Raw genomic sequence first — 23357 nt, forward strand, 5'->3', positions numbered from 1 at the left:
GAAAGTAATACTAGAAGGAAACAAATGATGGAGGCAACATGAACGATACAGATTTGCACAGTATCAATCCAACCAGACAAAATGAGAAATGCTACCAAAAGAAAAAAAAAAATAGAAGAAAACAATTCAAAGACAACAACACGGTAAAAAAGAAAAAACACAGTTATTGTGAGTTGGAAAGAGCTAATTAAGAAAGGTCTGAAAGTGGTGCTTCACAGGAAGTACTAAAAGATGCTGATGGGTTACTTGGCAATTGTAGCTAGGTTCCTTTCCTGCTTTAGTTCTAAAAATTTGTAATTATTCAACCACTAGCCATCATCTAGTTGTAAGTACAAAGTATTCATCTGGGCTAACAAGACTTATACAACAAATCCTATTAGTTGAAGCTTGGACCTATGAGTTGATAAAAATACTGTGTTTGATTCTTACAGCAGAAGATTAAAACAAGTTGTTGCCTTTAATATCAATAGGGCAACCTTTTCCTTCTGAGATTAATACTTAGTGTTGAATTAAGAGTGGAAAAATAGAGAACTTTTCTTTCCTGAACTTACTATTGCCCTCAACTAGCCTAAACTTAAAAATGTACAACAGAGTTTTGAAAGGAAGAATCTTCATTCATACTCAAATCAGCTGTTCAGGTTATAATGCATTTACAGAACAATCATTTGATGTCAAAGAGGGAGCTGAGGTTAAACAGGGACTAAAGTATGGGACTAAAGGCAAGGAGGCATCCAGAATCTAATCATCACTTCCCTAATATACACAGTATCTCTTGACAGCATTCAAAACAGGACTGTTCAGTGTAACAAAACTTACACTTAATATATGTGACAAAAATGCAACAGTGTAATCTTAGAATGAGAAGATTTAACTTCATTTAATCAATAACAGTTGTTTCTTTTGATTAAAAACCCAAAGGGACGCTTGTCTAAGGATCAGCAAGGGAAACTCCTCAGGTTTCTGTCTAGGTTGCATCAGCTTAAGGAATCCCCAAGAACAAAAGCTGCATGACAGAGTTCAACAAGCTTTCGCTATTCAGAACAGAATGTGCCTTATCCATAATTAAATATTTTATACACATTTATTCAACTGCACAGATGGTATTTGCTTAGCCTATCCAAGTGCTTTCCAAGGACCTTTGGTAAGCTAGAAAAAATGGTTGAGAAAAAAGCTAGGCATCACTAATTTAATAATTATGCCAGAATCAAGCCAAAAAGTTACATAATTGCCAGTAAAAAAAAAGAATAGCTTTGTTTTAAACAAACTATCTCATTAAATATGTACTTGCTCAAGAATATCCCTCACTCCTTTCTTCATTACTTCACTACTGCTGCTCATTCCTAGTATTCCAGAGCTCTTGAAAAAAATAATGCCATAAAGAAAACTAGAAAACTCCAATATCTCCCTTTCAGATGTGCAGGAGGATCCTGCATACTGGAGGAAAACAGGAGGAAATCCAGTCCACCTATTTTTCAGCATAACCAGAGCTCCAAAGTACTTGGATTTGGGGAGAGTTTTTCTTCTCTGTCAATTATAAGACTGTAATCTCTAAATAATTCATCCCTACATGTAAACAGTCTTCTCTACATATTGCTCATTTGTGTAATTACTGCTGTTATTATTTCAGCAGTGAAAAGGCCTAGCTTGATCTCCTCATGACCCTATTCAAATGCTTATACATTTGTTTTAAAAATAAGGAGAGGTAGTAGTCATCTTGCTCACTTACATGTACTCTACACCCTAACCATTATGAATTAATCAAATGTTAAGAAATATAACCAAACCATATTTCAGATGTGAATAGGAATCTCTTTCTCATACACATGCTTCCGAAAACCCACTGACAGCTTTCTGTATTCAACAGCAACCACAAGCAGCAAGATGCACTGGGATCATGCTTCTGAGAAAGCAACGAGATCAGTGGGACTAGTTATTTGGCATACAACTTACGAGAAATGGGACCTCCAGAATTTGGAGACAGTATTTACTTTACAATATTTTAACATGGCCTTATTTGGATAGATAGCTCTAGTTAAAGTAACCTGCTTGACCAGCCTTTGTACCACCTGGTAAAAATGGAACATGTTAGTTTACTAGCGACTCATTTGCTGTTTTTATTAGCAAACTACTCGCAGAAGAAATGGTGCAAGAATCAGTGCTACAATTAAACTTGAGCCATGAGTGGACCTTCCACGCACTGAAAGAGGTAACAGGCATCTAAACCATCCCACCTTGTAAATAACTGTCTAACCAAAAACTGTATTTCTTCACAATTGCAAGAAAAGTCTCTCTAATCAACACCTAAATGAAAGCATTTAACTTGCTGCTCATACAATGTGTTTTTCAATTGAAACACCTTTAAATGTGAAGTCACTGCAGTCAACTCTTCTGAACACAACTCAAAAAAAAAAAAAGCAATTAGGACTACTCTCACAGTATTGTGAATTTTGAATATCCTAAATGTAATCAAACACATCACCTTTTGAGCTCAGATCGCACAGTAATGTAAGCACATCAATCAAAAAAGCTGTATAGGGAACTTTGGCATTTAGGCTAAACATAACCATTAGAGAAGATACCAGTTTTACAATTAAAAATGCATAAATCCTATAATTAGATTCTACAATTTAAACAGGAAGTAATGAACTTAAAAAAGAAAAGCCATTTTCAAATGCAAGGTTACTTGCATTCACCATATTCCATGGATATGAATATAAATATAAATAAGGTTATTTCCATTTTTATGAGTAAATTATGATGAAAATTTAGCTTAACTTATCTGAATACTATTAAAAAGCATGCTAGCTGATGAACATACTCCTCTTTATACTTGTGAAGAGTCTGACATCAGGCTGTTCTGTTTTTCAGTTTACTAAAATACTAACACTGCACTAAGTGTTAGTGGAATCGCTAGATCATAAGTGACTTGCTAAATTTTAAGCCAGCAGAAACTCAGTATCAGTAAACCTTTGCAGTCAATATCAGGTCATTCTCATTAAGTTACTCTTCTGTTTTTACTGCAGTTGAATCATTTGGTATTTTCATTTCTGTGCTGGCCCTCAAAATGTAGGTTTGATTAGTAGCTAGGAAAACTACCTTTCAAAAAATATACACAAATCTAACTAGCCTCTGAAATGGAAAAATGTGGTTTTTTTTAAAAAATACATACTGCATTCAAGGCTGCCAGTAAGGGCAAAACTAACCCACTGGTCTGAAATCTATGACAAGACTATCAGTCTACTGCACCCAGATGAAAAAGGTAACAAATGACAGCTGTGGTCGAGCACAACTTGCCTGACTGACATCTAATCACTTACACCACTGTTTTCATGCTGCCAGCATCATTGCACTAAATCTGTCATCTGCTTCCCTTAAATAACACCAGGATCAAATTTAGGATTTTATTTTCCCACAGATACAAGCACTGAAGACCGTTTTTCACATGCAAATGTCCTGCTCTCATCAAAACTAGCAACTTCCTATTCTTTGAAAGCAGAGCCAAAGTCCTGTTTATGCCAAAATAAACAAAACCAAAAAAAAAAAAAACAGCCAGCACACTAGACAAGGTCATAATAAAGGTTGTTCAACACATAAATAATATAGTTTAAAATGATTTATCACTAGAAACTGAACAGCCTGCTAGCATCCAAATACATCTGCATCTGAATTGTAGTTAACATGAAGTTACAACAATAGTAATTCATTACTGGTTTACAGCACCAAATGCAGCTCTTCCTTGAGAGGTGACCAGCAATGACAGAAATCTATTCTCCATGTGTATTTAAGGCTGTCACTGTTTATTTTGTTAATCAGTGGATTCTTCACCTCACTGTTAGCTCTTTGGCAATAACGCAGCTGAGAGAAGTGGATAATTTTCTATTTCATTCATCATTGTAATTATTAGAGTTCCAAAAACAAGGCCAACTTCAGCTTTAATATCAGTAAGCTAATCACATTTGTGGCCATAAGAGACTACTCCAATACAGATGTGCTGAATGAAGGACCTCAGAAAGAAAGAGCAAAGATCCAGAGACTTACATCTATTATTTCACGCACCTGCTGTTCTACAGCTCTTCACTCACTGAGAAAGCTTTACTTTTCACTGAGTGTGCAAGTAAGAATAACTGATGCATTTCAACTCGTATTTGATTTTACAGCTACTTGATAACAATTAAACATCATTACAGCGTTTGCAAAAGTCACTTTTCAGAATCCAAATGGCCTTCGGAAGCCAGAACAAACTACAATCACAATAATTACACTCCACTATACAGACAATATTATTCACACCGTTTTCTCCTTAACACTATCAGAGGAACAGATTTTTTTTCTCTCTCAAGAAATCTGACAAAATCTACCTTAAGAAGGACGTCTATTTCAAAATAAGACAAAATGTAACATTTGAGTTGTTTCCCAATTTTGCCAGTTTCTCCATCCAAGTATAACTTTTCAGATCACTTCCGTACATAGCAACAATGGAGGCCAACTAACAGCTTTTATTTCAAATCACAAGCAGAGTTAGCTGTGGCAATAGAAGAAGGTTCTGCTTCCAAGTGTCCACTGCCAGACACTGCAACCTCATAGCAAGAAAAGCTAAGTAGGACACACAGCCGTGTCATCCACCATCATAGTTTACAGCCTATATACAAATATAATTAGTCAGATGGCAGAACAGCCTGTAATTGCCAGAGTGTAACTGCAGCACGTAAGGGGATGATATGCACCCTGTTCAGCCAGCAGCTCCCAAAAGAGAGGCAAGCAAACAGGTGGAGATGCCAGCCACATCACTTAGCACAGCTACATCAGGCTGCCATCGACCTGTTCTTTCTGCAGTCCCATGTCTTTGGACAGCATAGAAAGGAGTCCGGTGGCCCCAGGAACACACACCACTGGGCAGCCTTTGCTGTCTGCCCCAACAACCGTGACCGTGCCACGTCCCAAAGTCTGCTTGCGTTGTCAAAACAACTAATGCAAGGCCCTCAGTGGACTTCCACTGTCCCTACTTCTTAACGCAAGGCCCTACTTCCCAACGCAATGCCCTCAGAATTCCACTGTCCCTACTTCCTCACACTGGCAGCCCCCGTGATGTTATCATTCTACAAGTTAAAGTATTTTAAATTAGCTACCTTTGATAACTGTGGTTAAAAAAAGCTGTGAGAGAAGCGAAGCCATGCAGCTACCAGGTAACGGGAATCTGCCAATTCAGAGATAGAGGAGAAGGCCCCTTAAACCAACCAGGGGCCAGGGATTGGCATAATCATCTTCCTTTTCTAGGAAATAACCCTGCTTGGCTTACACAGCTCCCTTCACAATAATCAGTTAACTCTACATTTGAAAATCATCTGAAATGATTCTTATTTGGTGCTTTTTAAAGCTGCTGCCAATTCAGACATACTGAAAGGAACAAGTTCAGATACATAACCAGACAGAACAAAAAAAAATCTTATATGAAATAAAAGAACGTAGAGATCAAAAAAAGAAACCTTCGCAAAACAGTAGCAACATACAATATACCTCTGTGAGGTTACAGAGCCCCTGGCAGCATACTGACCCTCCCACACCTAGAGATCTATGCTCAAACAAGCGGAGCATCAGAGAGATGCAGTGGCAGTTGATCAACACTAAATCTGGGAACTGAGAAATCAGAAGAGGTTTCCCTGCATTGCCCCAGGAAAGGTTCCCCAATCTCTCCCCTCCCTCCAACCATGCTCCCCTCTCTGTCAAGAAGAGGGGACAGCCATTACTGCCTACTGTAGAACCAGCTAAAAGCCAAAGTCTCCAATTCCTCCACCGCTACATCACCACATATGCCAGAGCCTTATCACCCAAGATGCACGTTTGCACCTCATTACATGACCAGACACAAATACACTTTCGTCTGACTCTGAAAAATCACAGCAGTCCCCACAACTCACAGGCCTTTTCCCTCGCCTTCACCAGAACACACAGAGCACGGGTCAAACAATCTGTTCATGATGCCCACAGTCAGCCTGCTGAAAGGTGACCTCTGCTGTACCGCTCCGCTGAAGGTGGTGGGGACACCCGGTGCTAAGCAGGCATCAGTGAACCAGGCAGAGCGCCCAATTACACAAACTACCATTCCCAACATAAAGAAGTGGCGGGAAGTCAGGAAAAGTTCACTCTAGAAACTGCTGAACAAAACCGGAGCCTTCCTATTCAACAGATTTGTTCCCTGTGCGCCCTGAGAGCTGTATCTGCTCACTTTTCTGGCAGGGAATGTTTTTCCAACCTTTTGCTCCCGTTACCATAGCACTGGACAAAACACAATATTGGCAGAGAGAGAGTGGGATTCCAGCCTCTTATGCAGAGACCTTTGTTAGCTCAGCTCTAGATCTCTGCTCTGCAGCCCTTGAGGAATTGCTGAACAACCGATAATCCAAAAGTCATCTCCTCAAGAGAGGAGGAGCCCCTGTCTTAAATCCCAAGGGTAAATTGCTAGAAATAAGTATTTTTCAAAAGTTCTTCAATTTGTTCATGTTTTTAAGAGTTGTCAGCACGCAACCAGAGAGTTGCAGGAGAGTTTTCATTTTAATCAGACTCAAACTTTGCTATGTTTCTACGATTTAAGAATCATAGAAAATGAGCAGAGAAAAAAAAAAAAAAAACAGAAAAAAAATGCAGGCACTATAAGTAGCAGTTATCCTCCTTCTTCCAATTTAACCAGCAGTTTTGGTCCATTTACTTCAAAATTAGAAGTAAACCTTCTGTCAATTGCTATGTAGCTCCAGAACAGCATGCAAAGTGCTGTTCAACCTGCTGCATATAACTTAACCTCACAGCATCAAGTTTTCTGTAATTCTTTCCACCGAGATCTGTATTTTAGACACAGATTTTCCTAAGCATGACCTACTTTCACACTAATTACAGTGCTTCTTGCCCAGAGACTGTTCTATGTCAGCGGTAACTCCACTTTTTAAAGCAATATAATGACCTTTTACATGCAATCAAAAAACGTGCATTTAATCTCCCATGTTAACTATAGTAAAACCGTAATGCAGTCATCTCCAAACAATTTAAATACTAGTTCCTTCTACAAATTACACAATTACTTATTTTAGGAATAAACAAATATCACAATGAAGTATGAAAAAGCAATACGCCTAATAAACAAATCCAGCTTGGGCAAAGTTTTTCTCCGCATACAGTAGTTCTTACATTTCCCAGCTCAGAAAACGCAGTGATTCCCTTGCAGGTCACAGAGCCATTTCAGAATTCCTCTCTAGCAATATGTAGAAATTTCTCGCTGCTAAAGAAAGCTATAACTTGAAAGATGTAAACCTATCAGCAGTAAGGGTCTTCCTGCTCAGCTATAAAAGACCATGGTTCCGAATGTTGAGTCAGGATGCGCATGAAGAGATTATATTTTTTTGTAAATTCATTCAGAACAATACCGAGGATTTCATACAGTGAATGTGTAAGACTGCTGTCAATTTACTAACGGTTACTCAGCATTAATGACCTTCAGAAACCCCTGACCCACACATACCTGTTCTTACATTTGAGTGTACGAAACACTTCTAATTGGTTTTAAGATTAAATACATTAGCCAAATTTACTTCTACCAAAAATCTCACAATTTCTATAAAAGAAATTAAAAATCAAGTCAATACATGCTCTCCCTTCAGCCGAAAAGATTTCTTTGAATGAATGGCTTTTTCTCTTCTTTGCTAAGCTACAGAAAATTAGCAGTGAAACTCTCAAACCACCTTCAACACTGAATCCAGCAATAGCTACGAGACCATGTGAAGAACTGGCTCAGCTGGAACTGTACTGCCTGATCATGAACACTGTGCCCATCTATTCCAAATATGAAGACATATAAATTCTACAAGGAATTAGTTTGATTTCAGGAAGCCTACTGAAGGGCAAGAAGCACATCAACACTTCAATGTAGTTGCTACCATGTTAATTCTATTATACCAATTCTGAAAAACATAGGATAAAATATTTTGGTGAAATAATAAACATTCTGAGTACAACAGTGAATGACAGATCAGAGTTGACAAAGTACAGCAGAAGGGCTGAAATGGACATTTTTCCAGCTTTTTGTGTGTCTTAACAGTTTGGCATAACCTGCTAGTTCAACAGAAAGCATTCAGTCACTGTTCTGTCTAAACACTCCACAGTTGTTTAATTTTTCTTAATCAGGACTGTTTACTTTGGCTGAACCCCAGAACTATTGTTTGAACGACTCCGCTAAGTGACTCACTGGTCATGTTAATTCTGCACACTTGAAGAATTTTCAGTAATTATTAAAATTACAGAAAAATATTCTGATGTATTTTCTGAATGAAATTTAGAAAATAATTGTATATAATCACAGCTATAAATGAAAACCTATGGAAAGAAAAAGGAGAAACTTGGAGGGAGGAAAGAATATCTGACCTCAAGCTAGTGCTTTTCATGAGAATATGCCACTGAAGTGTATGCTTTTATTGGTACAGGTTTGACTGCTCTATTGCTTATAGAAGAATACCTATCTGGAGCATATCTCCAGAGGCTGCTATTTGTACTTAAATGATAATAACTGATGATAGTAATTCTATGTTGCAAGATGCACACAATACCTCCAAGGTGTAAAATTCAGCCCTGTATTCAAAGGAAAATAAAAAACAACAGCAACATAAAAAAGTGCTTAAGAAAAGCACAGCATTGGTATTAACTGGTAGCCAAAATACTAGAAATGGATGCCTCAGGGGAACTTCTATGAATTCTACGTGGTTGTTTTTACTCATGTGCACAAAGAGAGTTGATTACATACCAAATACCAACAGCACAGGAGGTTAATAAAATTAATGTGTCTAACCCCATGACAATTGCATGATAAGATTCCTTGAAAAAACACAATTTCAACAATACCCCAGATAACATCTGGAAGAAAATCTCTGTGCAGGACCTTGTAGAGGCAGCAGCCACAGAACATAGTTCTATCAACACACCTGACAAAGAATCAGACAAATGAGTAATTTGGGATCAGCACAAGGTTCTGAAACCCTGAAGTTCCACCAAGTCTGTCACAAAAAGAGTTGGTCATCATAAAAATTGGAAGGGTACTTGAGAAAAGGACAGATGAATGAGCAGACAAGGCCTCTGAATACAGCATCAAGCACCTGTGCTGCCCAAAGATTAGCAGCTGACCATCTTTGCACATTTACTGATTACGTTCCAGACAACCACTTTAACTAAAGTATGTTTTTTACCACAAAAGAAGTCACAGGGACCATTTTATTTCCCCAAAACATACAAATATTTTTTTTTCTTTTCTCTGTTTGTCTAATGAGAAGAGAGACTTCTACCAGGCCTTTTAGATTTGTTCAGGTGCTAAGTTTTGCACGTACCAGTGCTGTTCTGTCCAAGACCTTTTTTAATATGCGTTAGTCACTCTTGTACCAACAAGAATATACCTTTTAAAGCCACGGAACACCATTTATTTTTCTCCAATCAATATTTATACAGCAGAAAGAATTCATATTGGACAGACAAGACACCATCTGTCACACACATCTTGGCAGAAGCTAAAGATGTACAGCTATTTTTCCCCCTACAACAGCCACATCCATAGTCCAATTAAACTTAAGCTCAGAACTTCCATGAAATAAAACAATCTTATTATCCTCATCTAACAAAATTCCTACTAATTAATTCTTTCAGTTACAGTAGTCTTAAAAGTCAGTTTTTACACACAGTTTTCAAAGAAGAGCCAGATACAGACTATAGTTGCCTCAAATAAGGGAAAACAATTCCTTCCTGCTATACAATCTAAATCGGTCACAAATACTTCAGTAAAAGAACAACTTTAATCCCACAGATAAGAATTACTATCCTGTTCCCTGTATATGCCAAATTTCATCATATCCAGTACCAGCAATACCAGATAATTTTACTCATTCTGGTAACTCTCATAATGGCAAGAGCTCTCAACCATAAAACACATCACTAAGGATTATGTGCAGTATTGAAGCCAACCTGCTTGAACTGCACCCACAGCATGCCTGCAACTTACAAGCATCTCTCTCTACTTTTTTCCCCACAGTTGAAAGCCAACGAAGAAGTGTCTCTGACTCAGGAACTAGCCAAGACAAGTACGGTAAACCAATTCGGAGATGGCATTCAGAAGTGCTACCACGTAGATTTAGATATCGGTATCTGTAGTAATCCCATGTAAGAGTTTCCTTAGCTTCAGTAGAGCTAAGGAAATAATAGTCATTAAAAGGAAGGATACAAACAGTAAAAGCTAGACTGCCCTGACACCTCCGGAGACATAAAGAAACAACGTGCAGGAAGTCTTACACAAAAGCACAATAACACAGAACAGACTTCTAGTCAGTCAGCAGAACCTTTTTCCTGTAGTACTGAGAGATCTCTGTGCTTGGATAAATTCGGGCTTAAGGAAAACCCCTTCTCTTCACCCTCAACACCTTTTACTCTGTAACCCACAGCACTAAAAATGCCCAAGGGCAATCCAGTGGAAACCTCCACACCAGTGAGCTACCATGTTGGAGACAGCATAGCCCACGTCCTCCAAGCCAAACCCAATGGCCACCAGGCAACCAAGTGCTCATCCCAGCTGGGCAGGTCTGTGCCAAAGCCAGTGCCACAGGAGCAACAAGCCAAGCTCAAGTACCAAACACCTGTCCTCTGCATCACCACTGCTTTGTTCATTACTGATACAGGGGTTTCCAGCAATGTCATAGTTTAGAAGAAAACTCAAAATGGTGAAGTTCTTTTCAGTGTATCTTAATGTAGTGACCAGTTACATCATTATGCTTAGCATAGTTGTGCTACATTGAAGTTATAGAAATTAAAGCTTATGGCATACAAATAGAAAATGATGCTGCAAACTAGTAAAAGAACATAAGACTCCTCTCAGCAGTTTTGTTACAGGAAATGAGGAATCCCCACCTTGGATTTTACCTTCACCATCATTCTGATACAGAAAGAGTTCTGAACTTGCTTACTCACCCATTTCAACAACATTATTGTTCCGATAGTTCTGAGCTCTCACTTATCACAAGAATAGAAACGTCAGGGAGTGCAACCACACTAGAAATAACACTTCAAATGCTGAATACCTTTTTATTTTACAAAAGGTTCTCTTGCCTTGCATTCTTTCATTTTTTTGGATGTTAATTCATTTGTTTTCAAGTTGTCCTAATAGGTTGTTACAACAGTAGATCCAGCAAGTTCTACTACCATCAGAAAAAAAGAAAAGGGCTTTTCTCAATACCCTAATGAATTAAACTGCTGCACAAAAGGCCTTTTCATTTGAGAAGACATGTTTAAATAATATCATCTCTCTACCCATCCAGTTATGCCAATAAATAAACCTACCCTGGAAAGAAGAGTTTCATATTATGAGTGATAGGGAGACTTTAAGAGAGAGGCACAGAGGGAGAGGAAATTTCCAAGCTGCTTTGTTGTCAAGCAATTCTGTTATTCATTTTGCAGGATGCCCAGCCAACTGCATAACCTCTAATTCTGCACCTCCCAGACAAGTGGCTTTTTTGTAACACTCGCTATCTTCCAATCTTCTGTAAGATTGTCCCTAAAACACAGGAAATACCATCCTTTTTTTCCCCCTACATTCCCCAGAAGAAACATATGAAAACAATTATTAAAGGACTATGTCCAAACACTGCCTTAAGTGCATATAAAACCCAGTCCAAAAAAAATTGAAAAAAGTTCCTTCCACTCTGTAAACAAATGTGGTACTTATGCAGATCAGTAAAGTATGAGGTCTAGAGACGATAAGCATCTAATCAGAGCTGTATTACTTAAAAATGAAAGAATTAGGTAAAAAAAGCTGACTGCTTAAGTTATGGCTGCTCAAGTTGTGATTTGGCTTGTGAAGAGACATGTAATTAAGAGAATGGTATCCTGGAGGACTCTATGTATTTAGCCAAAAAAAGGAAAAAAAAAAAAACGGACAGACGACATTTTGACAAACTAACACTATACACACAAATGAAAAGAAAAATGAGTAATTCTCATATTTCAATCTCCACAGCTTAACATCCTTAATCTATCTTTCATTTCCATTTCTAGCAGAACTTAAATGACAAATGCCACTTACAGAATTTTGGCCTTTCAGAGCTGCCCTAGGAGTTTCACTCAACATAGCAGTTATTATGCAATAATGCCAAGAAGCCCCAAAGCTAATGCCAAATCAGTTCAAAAAATACCACAGTAAGACTTATAGTAACTGTGCAGTACACCTCCGAACTGATTCTAGAACCTCAGATCAAAAATTGGTGCTCAAAGCCCCATCCTACCTGGCCTTGAACGCTTCCAGAAATGGGGCATCCACAGCTTCTCTGGGCAACCTGTTCCAGTGCTTCACCACCCCCTGAGTGAAGAACTTCTTCGTAATGTCTAATCTAAATCTACCCTCTTTCAGTTTAAGGCCATTCCCCCTTGTCCTATCACTCCACTCCCTGACAAAGGGTCCCTCCCCAGCTTTCCCGTAGACTCCCTTTAGGTACTTGAAGGCAGCTATAAGGTCTTCCTAGAGCCTTCTCTTCTCAGGGTTGCTCTCAACCTATTCTCTACCCAACCTGTATTTGGGCTTGGGATTGCCCCAACCCAGGTGCAGGACCTTGAACTTGGTCTTGTTGAACCTCGTGAGCTTTGCATGAGCCCATCTCTCAAGCCTGTCAAGGTCCCTCTGAAATTATGACTAAAAGCAATGTAAATATCCTATATGTATAAAAGATATGCAAAAATTAAATTTTAAGCAGATCACAATATGGTAATGGATTACAATAGTTCTGTTAACTCATATCAACAAGTCTCTTAGTGGCTGCAGAAGTGTCCTCAAGCAGGAGATGGTTTAAAGTAACTGTTATCACCACCAGACAATCGTAACAGAAATCCACAGTCTGCAGGTAACTTTTTCTGTTATCCAGACTTGTTGATTTATACAGATGCCCATCAGATACGAATGGATTAGAGTGGACAATGCAAAGTACTTTAATATATATGGGCAAAAAAATCCATCATGGACAAATTCAAAACAAATGCAAGGCAAAAAACATACAAAAACAGAAGATAAAACTGCTTATATTTTTATCATTTCTTCAAAATGTCTCTTTAGCCTTTTTAGGATCCCATTAAACACTGAGTCTGAACTCATAGCAATAATTCCAAAGATTACGTTAAGAAGCATTACCAAACTAAAGTAGCATTATCAAACTAAATTGAGTATCCTTGTACCTTGCTCAAGAAAAGTGGAAAACTACTGTACATTGTTCACACTCTTCACAACGTTACTTGCATATCATTTTAATTATATTCTTTAATTTATTTTCTATCAAAAACTACTGCCCCATTTTCCAGGCCCTGCTCATACATGCATTTATCAATATATCTGATGTCTGTTATCCACCTTGGTCTGCTATTTTGCTGTTACTGGTGTGATAAGAAGTTGGCTTTTGTTTTTACTAGTTCCCCTAATGGGTATATTTATAAACAGTGACAATGACTGTAAACTTTCCATAATGGCATGGTATCTTTAGTTATCTGGTTTATAACCATTTTTTCCTGTCTTTTGGCTAAATACCTATATACTTCATAATTGTCACCCCGACATACCCTCCAGACAGATACATGTACATTAACTGATTCCAGATAGCTATTTAATTTGGGATATTTAACATATTTACATTCCCCACAAGTTGCAGCAGGCCTGTGTTTTTTTACATAGGCAGAGAACAAACTTCTGCAATCTGCAGCAAACGTGCCTCACACATAAACAAGCTCCACTTCTCATGCCAACTTATAAACTTATCACTTAGTTAAAAAAAATCAGCATGAATTACAAACTTTGCAATATATATCATCTCTCAAACTTACAGCATTAAAAGGACACTCCGAAATCATTTTAAGAATTGGCACTACATATTCAGTAAACATACAGTATTTAAAAAATATTAAGACAAATTAGTGTGCCTTGAATTAAGACTAGACTACTCGTTAATAAGTGGCCTTGTATATTTGTGAAACAGACTGAAATTTTCTCTTTGAAAAGGGAATCAGTAATACTAATTCAGCTATGTTTATATATCCCTGACTGCTAAGAGGAGCAGTACCAAGAACAGACTTAGATTGTTCTATCACACAGCCTATATAGAAAGATGAGCACTTATTCTGCTTTCAAAGGTCACATATTACCTAAAGGCTATCTGCCACAATCCTTTCATGTTTAACAGGTGTCGGCCCCTACTGCTCACAGTTTTCACTAGGGGAAAAAAAACAAAAAAACAATTGACATTTTCACTACTACCCTTCAAGCCCAGAGAACAGATTGAATAACCAACTTTGAAACATGCTATGTGGAAGAACTCTTCTACCTTAGCAGAGTCAATCTCACTGCTCACTGCCACCAGTGGGGATGGTCCCACTCCTTCCCTACTGCCTTCCCCCCTCCTCCTTGGCTTCACCCTCCACCATCACTTAGCAAAGGAACGATGTTTCTTTGGCCTAGTTAGCTTTCTGCTCCTTCAGCTAACTAGACAGGCTCACCAATGACCAGGTAAGGACCAGACCTAGCACTAGGATATAGAAAGAACTGGACTCAAAAATATGCTAGATGAACTCAGGGATCTTGCTCCTAAACAACAGCAGAGTCTAAGATTTGCATCTTTTGGGAGGCGCTGCTCTAATTTCTAACTACCTTATGATCCAAAGGCTTCTAGGTGGGTAACAGGAAGAATTTATGCACTCAGCAATTTTAAAGGCAAATTTTCAAATCTACAAAACACGGTATTTTTCAGGATGGTCCAACAGACAAACCATTCAATCTCAGCACTTCAAAATTGGACATGCCTAGGGCAGGCCTTCATAAATCTCAGCCACAATGCCTCTTAGTATTCCTGCCCCCAGCACAAAATTTAGAGCCATAACCTGCTGGCAATGCACTGGACAGAGAAAATTCATATCTGCCCTCCAGTGCTGACTGGGGCACTGGGGCGGCCTGCCTGAAAACCTCAATCCCATCAGTGGAACTTAATATTTAACGCAGACAGTAACCTTCCTCTCATAAGCCACTCCAAAGCAAAATTTACTTAATTCTAGGTAACTATGATTGAATGATTTCCTTCAACTCTGAAATACGAATTGAACCACTTTCTTCTCCTCCATCAAACACAGTGAACCTATTTATACTAACACCAAAAAACAAAACCTTACAGAAATTTTTGCAAGGTTTATCTTAGTCCTTGACCAGATTGACCAAAAACAATAAAAGAAAATAAAATCTGCTTTCTAATGAAGTTTACCAACCTCCGAATAAATTGCGTAAAAATTTTCTTCCTGTAACACATCAAAAAATATGTATCATCAGCATGTTTATCAGTTACTTTCAACAAAACTCTTAATAAGACAGATGGCATCCAGATATAAAAGAACAATAGTTCACAATACAGGAAACAGTTCTTATGAAGATTATGTATTTATGTAAATATCAGTTTGAAACGTAAATAATTTTGATAATTACGGCATGCAGATTGAAATGAGCATCTTCAAACAAAACCATCTCAGGCTTCACTTAAATCTGCTGGAAAAAAAGCAATCTAATAGCCTTGATCTGATCTTCTGAAAGTACAGTTTTAAAAACCTGGTATGATCTGTAGTAAGAATCAACTTCAGTAAACTACCAGCCAGCTCAAAAACAGACAAAAAGTCCAAAAGTCATTCCCAAGAATTCTGTTAGAGTTCATACAAATTCAAGCAATATATTCATAACAAAGTTACAAATTACCCTAATAAAAACATTCACATCTATGTGTAACAGCTTTTAACTCTAAGAAAATAATATATGCTTAATTTATGAGTTCAGCACAAAACTAGCTTTGGCTCTGTGTATAACCGAGACATAGAGGCTAACAAAACCCAAACCTAATAATGTTTGTCCCTCTCCTTCAACTCACTGAACATAAAACAACTTCACTACGATAACAGTAAGCCAATAATAATAAAGCAATGACTTGTATTTCAGGCTGAAAGACCATTAAGAACAGATATTACAATGACATCTACTGGGAAATAAGCTATAAGAAAAGTGAATAGCATATGTAGAATGTGAAGGAAAACGCACCTAAATGCATTGCACTGCCATTACCTGCTCTGTTGAAGTGCGATCAGCCGCATAACTAAAATTCCAGATAATGGTATTCAACAAAATTTAAAGAATTTTGATTAGTAAGCAAGATATTAATTTCAGATGAACAACTAAGGGTGAAAATACAGTATAGGAAAAAAAAAATCCAGTAAATTAGGCCATCAGAGATTGGCATGCAGACTCCACTCAAAATCTGTTGCAAAACTTGGCAGTTAACACAAATCTGTCTTCTTCTCCAATAAAATATTCTGCTGAACACAGCAGAGTAAGATTTCACTTGTTCAAGTACTGACTGGAGAAGGTCTTGTTTTACTTGGTGTACCACTGTGGCGCACCACTTCCTGCCTTAAAACCTACAGCACTAAGCCACAAAGATGAATGGCTGCAAACACTGGTAAAACACAGGCAACAAACAATACATTTTAGAGAGCTTATTAACTGCAAGATGCAGAAGCTTGCTACACTTAATTACAATTCTTGATCCATCTTATTCAGTAACTACAATCAGAAAATAACCTATAGAAGGGAACTACAGGAATGCCACTTCTAACTAACAGCGTTACAAGACTTACTTTCTAATGGCAATGTGCATATTTACCAATTTTATTTTCACGTTTATACATGAAGTATTACCACCAGCAACTCCCACTGATAAAATGTCTCATGTTATTTCCATATCCACTCAACAGAAATCAATTCTACTCTTCCTGAACTCTCATTTGAACTTGTGACACTATTAAATGAATTAAATTTGCTTTCCTGGCAAAACACAGCACAGTTAATGCAAGAGGAAGTACAGCGGTTGAGTGATAAATACTTCACCAACTTTACCTGCTACTCTGACTCTCTTAAAAGAAAACAGGATGAGCCTGTATCTCCATTATCCCCACAAAACTCACCAACCTAACAACAAGGTCTCTGCAGATCTTGAGCAGAGAGTTGTGCAGAAACAATTTGTACAGTCATTTAATACAGTTGCAACCGAGAGAAGCATAAACTGTGACTGAACTACTGCCATGGGATTTAATTTCAGAACATTCGAATCAAAGATCCATAAACATAAATGGCATCTTTTAGCACTTTTTTTTTTTCTAATTTTGTCATAAATACTGAAAACATGTGGTGTCACTTCAGAGGATTTTTCTTTTTGTATATCCTAATAATGCAATATGGAGGCTATCCAACTCCCCATTTCAAGCAGTAGCATCTGCCAACCTCCCTTTAAATTATCGAGTCCTTAAAACTTTGACAGTTGGTGATACAGTAAGTAAAAGGGAAGGAGGACATGAAAAAGTAAAGGAAGCCAAGAAGATCATCAGTATTATTACTAGTTCTGTTACAGCAGCACCACTGCCCACCATCCAGTTACTTCTGTTCTCTACTTTAAGGGAACGTGGAGACCTTGTAAGTGATCTACAGTCTGAACACGAGACAGCATGAGAGCAGAGACACTGAAAAAAGTAGTAGAGTGCCCATTTACTTTGTATTTTTTAAGAGTTTTAACCTGACAGCATCTTCCTGAAATTCTGGACAAAAATTCTCTGGATCCCATCAACACCCACTTTAACGCCTGCCAAACAAGTCTTCTATCAACGCTAAGCTTAACCACCTCTTCACCAAAGTTGGATTAAAAAGGAAACAAATTTAAGGAACGGGAGAACTGAAAACCGTGAAAACCACTTTCTGATCATTAAAATAAATTTAAAAAAAAAAACAGCTCAGTTGTTTTTGTTAAGGTGATACACATCTCATCTTCAGCAAAGAGAACAGAGATCTTTCTCAAACTTGGGTAAGTATCTTAGGAATGAATGGTTTGTAAGCAAGTTAGCTACTCGTACCAGTCATTACAAGCAATTCAGCAGAAATTTCACATTAAATGACTAAAGCCCTTCTCCTTAAAAATACAAGAGGGGTTTTTCTGTGTATAAAACTCAGTACAATCATAGCAACATGAAGACTATGAAGAGAGGAAAACCAGAATCTCAATCGTCCTTTTCAGTCTCTAGAGATGACAAGCAAAGCATAAGAGTCTTGAAAGACCAAGAAATACAGAGCCCGTTAGAAAAATCTGGAGAACACAGCACACAGAAATCCCAGACACTTTCTGAAAGCTGGACAGGACACAGAGGCTTGGCTTTTCACTCAATTGTGTGAGCTGACTTTGCTGGTGGGACCTCACCCTGTATCTGTTCCTGCTAGATACATACCGGCTGAAAAGCCACCAACCTGGTAATTTTTTTTGACACTTTGAAAACAGCAAGTTAACAGACACAAGCATGCAGTTACTCTAGAAAGCTCTATGCACTGCATGAAATGAAAAACTGATTTTTTTAAGAGTGATGGTCACTAGTAACCAGATTATTCTAAAACAGACTTAGGCAGGACAAGCTCAAAGAAACTGGGCAAGCCAATGCAGTGCTGGAATTTATATTACTATACCAGTAACAAAATGCACAAATCACATAACTGCTTAGAAGTGTTTTTGTTATTTACACCATCATAATTAGAAAACTTTTCTCTGTTTTTATGAAAGACTCAGATAAATCAATGTAGACTGCAAAAATGTTTTTATAATATCAAGTATAATAGTATAATATAGTATCACATATAATAGTATAATATAATTTGATATTGTATAATATCAAGTATAATATCAAGGCAGCATAAAATTTAACCTGTGATTGACATTGTGTCAATACAGAGCAGTAACTCTATGATTTCTCCAAGTTATTAGAAGACCAGCTTTCTGTTAAGAAGTTATCTGATTTCTGTAGTAACAGAAGCAGATTTAAATGTGTAATTTATGCACTTACATTTAAAATTTAGAAAAAAATACTATTCTAATCTAAAGTACAATCATAATCACAGAAAAAGTATTAAATTAATTGTTGTACTATGCAAGTGAAAATCATTCTTTAAATGTTTATTCTAGCAATTTATTTTCCTATTTAAGAGTAGTGCCTCTTGAAAAATATACCACCTTACTAGATTAATTGATTGTCTGGAGAGTTGGGAGACTGAATTTTCCTGGTGGGAAAATCTAAAAGGAACAGCCATTGTGGAAAAACAGTGAATGAAAAAGCCTTTTTTTTTTTTTTTTTAAATTGTCCAAATAGTAGCTTTTCATCTTTCATTGCTTCAGTTCCATTTATTATATATTTGCTGTATTTCCTAGTTATTTATCACAAAATTTTAAGCTGATGTGCTCTGATATACTGCTGTATCACAGACTCAGGGGAAGGGTAACGATTTATTTAACATTCCCTGTTGTTAAGTAACTGAGCTCACTAATATCAATCATAATTTGGATAATCAAACACTGTCCAAATTTAAAGAACATTTTTAATTCCATAAACAGAAGTCTAACGAGCTGCAGCCACCACAGCTCTATGACTATGACCTAGCAATTCCCACACCTGAGAATGAGCTCAATTGTTTTGAAGCTGCTATGATGTTGCAAAGATGTTGCAAATAAAAAAAAAAAAACACATTCACCTTCATGCTGAACTGCAAAGCATCTATTAAACTGACCTATGCCTCCACTGACTTTTGCAACAATTTCTGTAGTTGACAATAAAACCACCTCAAAACACCAACTGTCAAAAAAAAGGGGGGGGGAGCAAGGTGACAGCTTGTCGACTGACAGATACAAGGCAATGGAATGTCTTCAACACCCCAATCGCTGTCCTGCCTATCATCCAGCAGATCAAACTCTGATCTCAGTCATACACTGAGCCCCTGCTAGGAGATCTCAGGAATATCCATGATAAAACCTTCTGTCAACAATGGAACGTTAAAGGATCATGGTAGAATTAGTCCATCTTCTGGAATATTTTTTGACTTTCTGGAAGATTACTCTCCCACACATTTCTGAGCAATTACAAGCACATCTTTGTCACAAAATCCAATCATTTTTTAAAAACATAATTTGGACTTCATTGGGTGTAATGATTTTTGGAATAATTATTATTAGAAGCAAAATCCCCAATTCTGTTAGTTATATCCAGTTACTCACTCCTGCTCTTGCAGAGGAAAAAAAATAATTAGCTTTGCGTATGGATCCTAACCAGGAGTTTATGTAGTTTTGGCACTGTGAACATGGGGCGAGCTCCCTGGCAGATTTGCTGTGAGGACACTCGCATTACTAATCCAGAATCTCTTCCAGTTGGACCTCTTCTCTACGGTAATCCCACCCTCTAGTCTCTCAGCCAAATCCAAAGGCCAAAGCCTACCACCTGGCCAAGGTCCTCCATTCCCTACTTAAAAATGTAAACTTTTTCACACAGTGACCCCACACTGCACTTCAGTCAGCACTCACAACACAATTCCGTTCTTTCACTCTCACCTCCCTCTCAAAGCTCTCTGTTGTCACGATGGTTGGACAAATTGCCAGCAGTCGGGGTGGTATTGCTGCGCGGTGGCCAGAACCCATCAGGCTGACCAACAGTGTCTCATTCTCTCCCTTCACTCACCATCTGTCTGTACCCAGCTCCTATTATCTAGGCTATCTTACAGACTGTACACCAACCGGGGCAATAACCCTCTCTTTTCGTTCTCTATTTGTACGAAACAGCATGGAGGCCTCCTCTGTAGTTTTTATTGAAACAATAGAAGTGGAGCTGTTCAATACAGATTTTTTATTCTTTGCTTTACAAGAAGAAAACAAAAAAGGTCACAGAAAGAACAAACAAACAAAAAAGCTAAATCTACTTCTTCGTATCAGATCTGCCTTCCAAGACTCTCCTCTCTCAGAAAAAAAATCAGTTTCCCTGTTTTCAAAAAAGCACTGTTTTAAATACATTCACGTCAGTTTATGACTAAAAGAAAATATTTCACTTAATTTTTCTTAAAGAACGTAAGTCACACTAATTCAGCATATGAAATGTTATTAATTACGTAACAAGGTGCATCTATAGAATGTCATTGCAATTGTCATGCTAGGTAAATGACCCAAAATATGCAAAGTCTTCTCTCTGCGAGATGGTTTGTCATTCAACAATTTGAAAGAAAGAGTCTGAGCTTCTTTACAGGGAAATCTTCATTATTCTGTGCCACTGTTTAAATATGCTCTCTCATTTTCACTGCTAAAACAATCTAGCCACAGATCTCAGCCCCACTTGCCCTCAGGAAACACACAAGCACTCTCCACTTAGAGGACTGAAAGCAAAAATAAAACCAGGAGCCCTTGCGCTTCTCTCAGCACTGACACCACAAATCCATGTCCCCCTTCTTTCCAACACGCTCAGACCGTTTGGAGGAATGGCTCACAACTGATGGCTGTTTTTTTGCGTTTGGGGGGAAATTCTTTCATTTGACCCTACGATCACGAAAGGAATATATTTCACTTCCTAGTAGAACCAGAACGAAAGGAACAATCGGAGCTGGCCAGCTGGCTCCTCAGCAGTCACGGCAAAAACCACAGACTGCGGTACCAACTTACATCTCCTCAGTTCCGTGTCACCGCCACACCGCGCCACCTCCACCTACCGCTGGGGAGCTCTGGATACCACCACAGCCCTGCTCGGCAGGGGAGACACATAAGGGACGGGCAGACCCCGGTTAGAGTGGGGCTGCGCTGTGCTGCGCAGCACAAACGCCGGATCGGAGGAAGCCATCGCGCTGCTGTCACCGGAGGGGAGCGGGAGGCGGGCAGGGGACGGAGAGGGGCGACGGATCCGCGAGCAGGAATAAATACCGGGCACGCTCGCGGAGGGGAGGCGATTTCACGTAGCAAACAGTTAACACGTTTCACACCGGGGCACTTAATTCTGGAGGCGAAGCGGCCTCCGCCTGCCCGTTATCCCCTCAGCGCCCCTCAGCCTCCCTCAGCGCGGCGGCCGTTAGGCGGCCGTTAGGCGGCACGCGGCCGTTGAGCCGCTGAGGTTCCGCGCGCCCCGCCCCGCCCCGCACCTGGATGTAGTTGGTCTCGCAGTACTCGGCCACCCGCTCGAGGTTCGTGTAGCTGTCGAACAGGGCCCGGCGCCCCCCCGGGATCTCCTCCTCCAGCAGCATCTGCAGCTCCGCCATCTTCACATCCTCTCGCCCCCTCTCCGTCCGTCAGTCCGGCCGGCCGTCTGTCTGTCCTCTCCTCTCGCACCCCCCCCCGCCCCCCGCTCCGTCCCCTGCCCGCTCCGCGCGCGCGCCCCCGCCGCCCCCTCCCCCCGCCGCCACCCGCCGCACGGGCCCGGCCTCTCGCCGCGGGCAGGGAGCGCGCGGGACCCCCACCGCGGCGGGGGCGGGGCGCGGACGGGCAAACCCCGCTGCGCATGCGCCGAGCCCCCCCCCCTTCTCTCCTTCCCTCCCTCCCCCGGCCCCCCCCCGAGCCCACTTCCGGCCCCGCCGAGCGCCGCGGTGGGACCGGCCCTGAGGGGCTCGGCCGGGCGGGGAGCCTCGGGCAGGGGCTGGGGGCGCTCCCCGCCGGGCGCCGTCTGTGGGGGGCTGTATTTGGGGGGGGGCTGTGGTGCCCGCGTGAGGGCAGGGGGAGCTGCCCGGCCGGGTCTGGGCACTCTTCTTCAAGAGGAAAGCTGCCGCCTCTGTTTCCCTCTTGGAAAGGAGTTCCTGCTGTGGCTGCTCGCCTCGTGCGCCCCTCAGGCTCCGCAGAGCCCCGGTAGCACAGCCCGTGGTCCTGCCATCCCTTACGTGCACGATCTCGTGTGATAATATTTCCTACACGGTCTCCCCTGCCTTCACGTTACCGGCGCTTTTGGGGGCAGTCACCAGCTATCGGGGATGTGGTGCTGCAGTCCTGGTACCACGGGTGGCTCTCGTACCCCAACGGCATCCAGCTGCGTGTGCCTCTCCTCCAGGTGGTCCCTGTAATTACAGACGGATTCCAAACACTTGGTGGGGTCACTCAGCAAACACGGAGTCTTTGGGTTAGCTCTTTTGGGTTTATTCCCTTAAAAATGAGATAAAAATCCGGTCCCAGAGGGTTGCTTGCCTGGAGACATCTTCCTCAGCTTGCTTAGTTCTTCCTAAGGATGAGTCAGGCACAGTGTTCACTATTCAGCTTTGAAATGCCTCATGTGCAAAGCATTCTTCTCTCATTTTTAATATGTGGGTTAAAATTTACATTCAACTACTTGATTTATTTTAATTTTTGTGTGCTTTCATTTTTCTACAGGCAGGTGAGGTGCAAAGAAAGGTAACTCATATTTTATGGCTGTAGTCTTAATTCAACAAAAAAGTTCAGGAACCACAAACCACCCTGCTAGGGCCC

General features: G+C 39.8%; 1 protein-coding gene across 6 annotated transcripts in view; it reads right to left on the reverse strand.

The window, feature by feature from the left end:
• The window catches only part of ABI2 (abl interactor 2), a 61901-nt gene extending 39603 nt beyond the window's left edge, over positions 1-22298 (reverse strand). The window contains exon 1 of one of the 6 annotated variants that reach the window (XM_080600469.1): positions 22049-22298. In XM_080600469.1, coding sequence (XP_080456595.1) covers positions 22049-22165 — 117 coding nt within the window. In that variant the 5' untranslated portion in view covers positions 22166-22298. The remainder of the gene's footprint in view (positions 1-22048) is intronic. The other 5 variants (XM_080600470.1, XM_080600467.1, XM_080600468.1 and 2 more) reach the window with 5 other exon arrangements.
• Positions 22299-23357: the final 1059 nt, after the last annotated feature.

The sequence above is a fragment of the Anser brachyrhynchus genome (genome assembly GCF_964034855.1).
Source record: "Anser brachyrhynchus genome assembly, chromosome: 7".
Taxonomy (NCBI): Eukaryota; Metazoa; Chordata; class Aves; order Anseriformes; family Anatidae; genus Anser; species Anser brachyrhynchus.